General features: G+C 39.7%; 1 protein-coding gene across 1 annotated transcript in view; it reads left to right on the top strand.

Annotated features, from left to right (window-relative positions):
* Positions 1–8,379, top strand: part of CFAP44 (cilia and flagella associated protein 44) — a 113,249-nt gene that overhangs the window by 55,005 nt on the left and 49,865 nt on the right. The window contains exons 17-20 of the mRNA XM_045286152.1: positions 3,581–3,726; positions 4,220–4,490; positions 7,572–7,627; positions 7,791–7,953. Of these exons, the coding sequence (XP_045142087.1) occupies positions 3,581–3,726; positions 4,220–4,490; positions 7,572–7,627; positions 7,791–7,953 (636 nt within the window). The remainder of the gene's footprint in view (positions 1–3,580; positions 3,727–4,219; positions 4,491–7,571; positions 7,628–7,790; positions 7,954–8,379) is intronic.

The following is an 8,379-nucleotide window of genomic DNA, read 5'->3' as shown; positions in this document are numbered from 1 at the left end:
TAACTACGAAAATATTTGATTTACAAATAAGGAATCCTACTTCGCGGAATTTCATTTATCACGGTAGGGTCTAGAACTGATTAACCGCGATAAACGAGGGTTCACTGTACAGTTAAATATATGATACAAGAAAGAAACAGTTAAATTATAAAGCACTACAAAAGGCTCAATTCAACTCACTGCCGTGAGAGAGTTGTGAGAGACTAGCAGTCCTTCAAGTCCTAAGTCCTGTCTGCTGCCAGATCTTCCTCTATTTATAGAGAGAGCTAGGCTATGTCAGCACAGCAGCCAATCAGAAGGCAGGTCATCAACTGCCAGTCAGGTCACCAACTGCCAGTCCCCAGCTCCAGCGATGTCTTAAAAGAGACCTCAACTTAAAGCGACACAGTCCACAGGCTAGGCGTCCCACAGGCAGTGTAGCCTTTAAATTGAGGCACAGGACAAGCAAGGCAGCCGCACACTGGTCCAATGATCAAAGAGCGGGAGACAAGAAAGACGAGACTCACCAAGCCATTTATCTCTCTGCCCTTCAGTTAATCCCACTTGTGTTTATCGGCCAGGCTGGCACAATATACTATCTCATATGATTATAGTCAATATCATTCTAGCTTATCCTTTTACTTGTTGTTCATTCCTTTCTATATCTTTATAGTTCTATATCTTTATAGTTGCTAAATATATAGACTTTAATATTTTCTCGAAACGTGAACCTCCATCTAAATCACAATTTAAAAAATTTCCCCCATTTGCCCCTTGTTTTTGAAGGGTATTGTGTTAGTAGACTAGAGAAATGTGTAGCCACTCATGTATATAAGAAAGAGCTTTACATACAAGAGCAATTGAATATTGAAAAAACAACCCAACCCAGTCCAGATTAAGTCCATAAGTCCAATATTAGCCCATATGTCCAATACTAGTCCATAAATTCCTCTTTAGACTCACGCAGCTATGCGATAATGCCAAATGCAGGTAGATCACAGGCCAGTGGGTGGAAAGTTTCGTGGATCCAGTGTCAGTAGAAGCCTCTCAATGCTGGCATGGGTTTCCATGTGGCTCCTCCAGCTCCCAGGGCTCTGGCTGCATCCGCATAGTTCTATCAAGCTCCTTGTCAGAAATGTCTCGTAGGGAATGCTGGCATGCTGCTCAATATTTATTTCCTTAGCACTGCCAAATGAGCTCATCAAGCTGTGATCTGATTGACAGCTAAACTCCACCCCTTCACTTTTATTTCTCAAATTGACAACAGATCATGTAACTACCACAGGTATTTTTGTTGAAGATTTTATATTTTTAAACTTTAATGGTATCTTTTCCTGTCATTTGCCTTTCACTCTGTTACAGACCATTTAGATCTTTTAATTATTTGATTTGTTTTTGTTTTCGAAGGCTAATGCATCCTTTTCTCTGGTTGCATTTTAAATGATTTTGCAAAGGCATTTTTTCTTCTCTATTAGTGTTGCTAGGGGTTCATGGCAGTCTTAATTCCACCATTTTAAATTCAGTTTTGGAAAATCCTCCTCCTTTATCTCTTTCAGTATTGCTTAGTCCACCTTTTTACTCTCTGTTAGGGTCCCAATGTAATTTATGTTAGACCCCTCTGACAATCTTTTCTGTCAATTTTCTGACAATCTTACAATATTTTTTAATTTTTTGGTAGTTTCTTGTTTATTTTTTCTGCATACTTTATAGTTTATTTACTTTATAATCTGCATACTTTATAGTCTAATGAAATCTCAGTTTCATTATTTAAGTGCATCTAATTGATATTAAATTGATTACTTGGATTTTTAATTTCCATCTTATTTCTCAGTTCTAGATTTTCTTTTTAGATTCTAGTTGACAGCTAAAAATGCCTATATTCTTTTTATTAGTTCTTTAAACATTCAAACTCACTGCCAGTGATTAAATTTTAACTCATGGTGTCCCTATGGTGCAGGACAACCCTGCAACTGTGGGTTTCCAAGACTGTGCACCTTTATGGGACAGAGAGCCTCATCTTTCTCCTGTGGAGCGACTGCAGGTTTCCAACAGCTGACCTTGTAGTTAGCAGCCCAACTCATTACCTACTGTGCTACCAAGCCTCCTTTAAGCATAGAATCATTGTTCTTTTGAAGCATATTTTGGAAATCATACTATTGATATCTCTTATGATTCCCTTTTCCCCTTTGATTCTGAGTAGTCTTGTCTTTTCTAATACACCTGGTTATTTTCTAATGAGGGATCGATTTCATATGTTAAAAAAATTAGTGATAGCTTTAATTTCTGTATTTGGTTATTATCTCTTAGAGAGAATTTGGTTTTGGTTCAAGGATGCAGCTACAAATCCTAGATCACTTTAACCCAGTCAATGAATAATGTAACTTGAGATTAGCTTCCTTTGAGGATCCCCCTGCGTCTAGTTCACTCATCGGGATCAGGTGTACAACTCTAGGGTCCCAGGGGGAAGTCTGATGTGATCACAATGCTCTCTTCTCCTTGAAGGACCTTGGGAAATCTTTCCCTCTTACTGCCTCCATGACACTGCAGAGATCCCTGTTCAGCCTCTGAAGATAGGCAGCCACCACTTTTAGAATCGGCACTCACCTCGTGAGAAAAAGCACTTCCAAATGCCGTGCTCACTTCTCTCGGGTTCCTCTTCTCTTCCGGGTCTTGCTAGGAGCCCTCATGGTGGAGAGCTTACGAGTTGGAGGCTAACTGCAAGGTCAGCAGTGTGAAACTACCAGCCACTCCAGTGGAGAAAGATGAGGCTTTCTACTCATAAAGAGTTACAGTCTCAGAAATTCACAGTGGAAGTTCTACCCTGTCCTCCTTACAGGGCCAGTATGAGTCAGCATTGATTTTCTGGCAGCGAGTTTGGTGTTTGGTTTTCTGGGCCTTGCTAATTTGATAGCTTGCCAATATATATATTTTTAAATGTTTTTGTGGTTTGCAGTGGCAGGATCTGATCAAAACAAGTTAGGAAGCCTTTGTCATAAGTGAAAACTCAACCATTTGATTTTCAGGTGGAATCATTTTGTTACTTTCTATTTCTTATTTACTTATTTATCATTCATAAAGACGTGCTGGCCCTGAACTGGTTTCCCTTAAGAAATCTTTGGTGCATATACAGCTAGCAAGCAACGTAGAATTGGAGCAGTGTAGTTCTTCCAGAAGGCTGCTCACTCATACTCTCACCACATGGACCAATTTTGCCACCATAGCCCTTCCTGAAACGTGAATAGTATTTAAGAGAATTCTGGACTGAAGAAAACTAGTGGTGAAAACGATGACCTGCAAAACCATATTGCTCAACTCTACTTGTTCAGCAAAATAATACTCAAAATGAAATAGAACTCAGCAGGTAGTTAGAGGTGATGATTATCTTGTATTGGCTCTTAATCTCTGTATAAAAATGAACAATTGAGGTGTTTTGGGGGGAAAATCCCAAATACATCTGTAGTCATAGAAATGGCATAGAGATAGATGTTTTAAAGCATCTGCATTACATTTAAAATTTTGAAACAATCAGATTCCTCACATGGTCAAGTATGTCTTACAGACAAGTCCCTCCTCCATGTTTCTGATTGACCTCTTTTGCCAGGACGGCTACGATGCTGGCATGCTATATCACTGTGAGTTCTCCATCTACAACCAAAACCGTAATATCAAAGAACAGAGAGATGAACCTTTTGAGTTTCGTTTCCTTGAGGATGCAGAGGATAATCCCGTCCAAAGTATCACTTTCAGGTAAAACATTCCACAACCCCCCTTCTAATTTCTATGTTTTTTATCCATGGATATGGTCAGTTTTTATTGATTCATCCAAAAGGAGGACTGCTCAAATAATGTTTGGTTAATACATCAGAATACATAGAGCCCAAGCTTACCTGGAGACTGCATTTTAATCCCTTTCATCAAAAACTGCCAGCATTTTCCTTATCACACCATTACATGTAGTGGATCCCCTTTCTGCTATTTCAAAAGAGGCTACTGCATGGTTAGATAATGAAGGTTCAGGGTTATAATGATTCTGGAGAAACCCCTAGGTGATTCATTCACCCTTATCAATTGAGAATTGACCATCAATGCCAGTCATTCTCCTGGAGATCAGCTCCACATTCCACAAGGACTTTCCCAAAGTCTACCTTATTACAGTGCTAGTCATTTGTCAATCAATTTAAAATGAGAAGCGATTTCCAGATTCGCGTGAGTAACAAAGCACTTTCTGTTTATCTCACAGCCTTAATAAGGTTATGATGTTTTGTGGAATGGAAAACGGAGCCGTTCGAATCTATGTCCTACATCGGAATGATACCTCATTGAGCAGTATGAAGGAATTCTGGCACCTCAGTATACATGACAACGATTACGGGCGCATTAAAAACATTGCTACTAGCTTTGATAACCGTTTCTTGGTGACTGCTGGAGGAGACAGTAATATCTTTGTTTTCAACATTTTTTCTGAATTGGAATTAGAGGAGGAGCTCAAAGCCAAAGTGCCATTCCCCAGGGTATGTGGCTCACTAGTCAACAGCAGGACTGATAAAAGTTAGATTTTAAAATAATGATGTTAAGATCTGCCCACATGTTCTAAAAATGGACAACTGCTTAGACAAAGTCATCTTAGAGACTAATGGTCATACCAGTGTTATCGTTTTGACTTTGGTTCTTCGGCTTGTGTATTGAATATTAAAGATGTTTAGTTCACTTGTTGTAAAGTTTCAACATCCCCTTAAATGAAAAAACGTGATAATTTCCCAGTATCAAGCACTTTTTTGATCTTTATGTTTTTTAAAACGAGCATTTGTTTCAGATACATATTTTGCTTTAAATTCATTCATTCATTTAAGGAACATGCATACTACACTGTTTGAAAGGGATTATGAATGTATTATCATCTTTAATATTAGATTATGACAATATGGGTCAAGATCAAAGATTCAGTGTAATAAATTAGTCTGTGGTCAGGCAGCATAGATTATAGATTTTGATGAGGAGTGAGGTTTCAGATCCTTAAAATACAGCATTTGCTTCATAGCAGACATACATTTTCTGTTTTTAGTGCTTTCTTTGGGTAAAATCACAATTTAATAACCATTAGACTTATTCCTGAAGATTAAGTAAGTGTCTGAAAGACCATGACTCAAATTCCAGGATCTACATTGGTTTTCCATTGAACTGCTAGCCAACTTCAAAAGAACACATTGAGACTGTAGAGAAGATTTGAACAAGTAAATTAAATTTCTGTTAATATCAGCAAAATTTGGAGCATGGGCTGGTATCTAAATAGATTCAGATCAGAGAGAGGAAGGACAGAAATGGAAGTATGTGAACAAGAAGGATAATCTTTATCTTTCTACCTAGTGACAATCTCCCCCCTTTTTTTCTGCATACATCATGGTATTTCTTTTCTCTCTCTCTTTTTAAAAATCATATTATTGGGGGCTCTTACAGCTCTTATCACAATCCATACATACATCCATTGTGTCAAGCACATTTGTACAGTTGTTGCCATCATCATTTTCAAAACATTTTTTTTCTACTTGAGCCCTTGGTATCAGCTCATTCCCCCTCCCTCCCCACTCCCTCCCTCATGAACCCATGATAATTTATAAATTATTATTATTTTGTCATATCTTAAACTGTCTGGTGTCTCCCTTCACCCACTTTTTGATTGTCCGTCCCCCTGGGACGCGGTTATATGTAGATCCTTGTGATCGGTTCCCCTTTTCTCCCCCCACCTTCCCCTTACCCTCCTGGTATCACCAGTCTCATTGACCCTCAGGGGTTTATCTGTTCTGGATTCCGTGTTGCAAGCTCTTATCTGTACCCGAGTACATGCTCTGGTCTAGCCAGATTTGTAAGGTAGAATTTGGGTCATGATAGTATGGGTGAGGAAGCATTAAAGAACTAGAGGAAAGTTGTATGTTTCATTGGTGCTATACTGCACCCTGACCGGCTTGTCTCTTCCTTGTGACCCTTCTGTGAGGGATGTCCAGTTGCGTATGGATGGGCCTTGGGTCTCCACTCTGCCCTCCCCCTAATTCATATCGATATGATCTTTTGTTCTGGGTCTTTGATGCCTGATACCTGATCCCATTGTGGGCTTTGTTGCTTCTCAGCTAGATGGCCTTCAAGCCTTTAAGACCACAACTCCGTATTGGATAGGGAAAAAAAAATCCATGCTGAATTTGTATAATAGGGTCTTTTTAATCGATGACTGCAAGCAATTTGCCTTAAGTCATGGCAGCGGATGCAGCCTTACGTAGCAAACATTTGAAACAACGGAAAGAAAACAGAGCTTTGCATCAGTCTGAGGTTCTCACACTTCATTTAGTATGCAGCTGGAAGCTTTAAGTGAGTACAGCTGCCTGAGCCTGACCCAAGAACAATTACAGAACCATCTCTGCAGGTGAGGCTCAGACATCACAGTATCTTAATGTGCATCGAGGAAAGACAACTGTCGGCATGTATTTTGCCTCACAATTTAAACCACTGTGGTGAGGAGACAGTTGATTCTCAGTATCATATACTGGAAATCACACTGATGCAGGAGAAAGGCTGGCAATAAATGAAAGAAAAATAAAAATCTCTCAGTTTGTGTCTGAAGTGAACACCACTTCTTTTACCACCGCTGTCTCTTACATTGGCCAACTTTTAGGAATGTCAAAGACCTTAACTTCCATAAAACATATGTAATTTTACATTTACTCTGTGAATAAAGACTGGCACAGTAATAAAGTTGATTCAAAGTGGGTTCATTAATTAAACTTATTTAATTAAGGAATGAATGTAAATTCCTTTTTACAGTGAATGACAGCAATACAGAGCTGGTATGAAAGAGAGGAGTGGATAATAAAGTTTAATTTTATTCAAGACCTCTTTGGTTAGCAAACTTCACTTGCTAATTTCACTGGCCATAATTCCTCCTGAACAGCACAGACTCAGATATTTGAGGAACAAAGTCTTGTGTTTGACTTCATTGCTGTTAGTTGCTGTTGAATTACTTTCAATTCAGGATGGCCCCATGTGGGCAAGGCGGGACTGCCCTATCTGGTTTTCAAGGTCGTGGCCTTGGAAACAACCCCCAGGCTTATCTTTTGAGGTTCCTCTCAGGTAATTGGAACCAGTAACTTTCTGACTAGTCCTGGAGTTTGTGGTTGGTTTACCACCCAGGAATGCTAGTCATGAGCAGGTGTCCAGCTTTGTAATGCTCGCGCTGAAAGGAGGCAGAAACAAGTTCAATCAACTGCTTTTTCCTAGTTTATTTTTTTGGATGTGAAAATGAGGTTTTAGACATTCAGTGGCTATCAAGGAGCCCTGGTGGTTACAAGTTGGGCCCATAATACAAAGTCCGAAGCTGGCAATCCCCGCTGCTCTGGGAGGGAAGGAGGAGGCTTTCTACTCCTGCAAGCAATTGAAGTCTTGAACAGCAACAGGGGCAGGTCCACCCCCTCCTGTCGGGTCGCTATGAGCCAGCCTGGGCGCCATGGTAGTGAGTGAGACATACGAACTATTTCTTACTTAATGTTTTAAAGGAAAGATCATGCAATCTAAGAGCGCTAATCTTGTTTCCCCCTCACTTCTAACAGTTTGGAATTGAAACAGAACTCATTCCACCAGATATTGAAGATCCCAAAGCCTACAGGTATGAGCATGTTTGGTAAAGCACTGATGAGGCCTGAATGTTTACCAACCAAAGTTGGACAGAAGTTAACTAAAACCCCACCGCTCTCCAAGTTATCCAGTAGTCATCTCTCCTTACGCTGTTTCTTTTCCTCTACCTGCTGCCCTTCACGATTTGTCTTCAGTATTGAGAATGCCAGGAAAAAAAGAGAGCATGACAAGTTAATGAAGGAAGTGCTAGAAATACAGAGCCAAAAGAGGGAAAAGCTTAAATATTTGAGGAGTGAATTTTTGAACCTACTGAAAATGAATGAAGAATTACCAAAGCATATGCAGCTGAAACGCACAGTAAGCCTGAATACATTTCATTTTTATTTTAACGTGTGCATTTCCTGGGTCGATTATTTTGCCTATAAGTAGACCAGAACCAGACCACTGCCCTGAGTCAGTGCTGACTGGTAGCAGAACTGCCCCATAGCAGGCTTTTTTCTAGTTTTTTTCTGAGACTGTAAATAATACATTAACAGAGAACCTCGTCTTTCTCCTGTAGTGCAGCTGGTGGGTTTGAATTGCTGACATTACAGGCAAGTAGAAACCTTAAAATAATTTTTAAGCTTCCTTTTAGCTGCCCATGTAGATGCTAGTATCAGGTAAACCAGTGGTTCTCAACCTTCCTAACGCTGCGACCCTTTCATAGAGGTCCTCATGTTGTGGTGACCCCCCTCCCCAACCATAAAATTATTTTTGTTGCTACTTCATAACTGTAATTTTGCT

Source organism: Echinops telfairi, unplaced genomic scaffold (assembly GCF_000313985.2).
Source record: "Echinops telfairi isolate 266 unplaced genomic scaffold, ASM31398v2 ScPeMD7_6;HRSCAF=24_0, whole genome shotgun sequence".
NCBI lineage: Eukaryota > Metazoa > Chordata > Mammalia > Afrosoricida > Tenrecidae > Echinops > Echinops telfairi.
The sequence above is the reverse complement of the archived record's forward strand: the minus strand, read 5'-3'. Positions and strand labels throughout refer to the sequence as shown.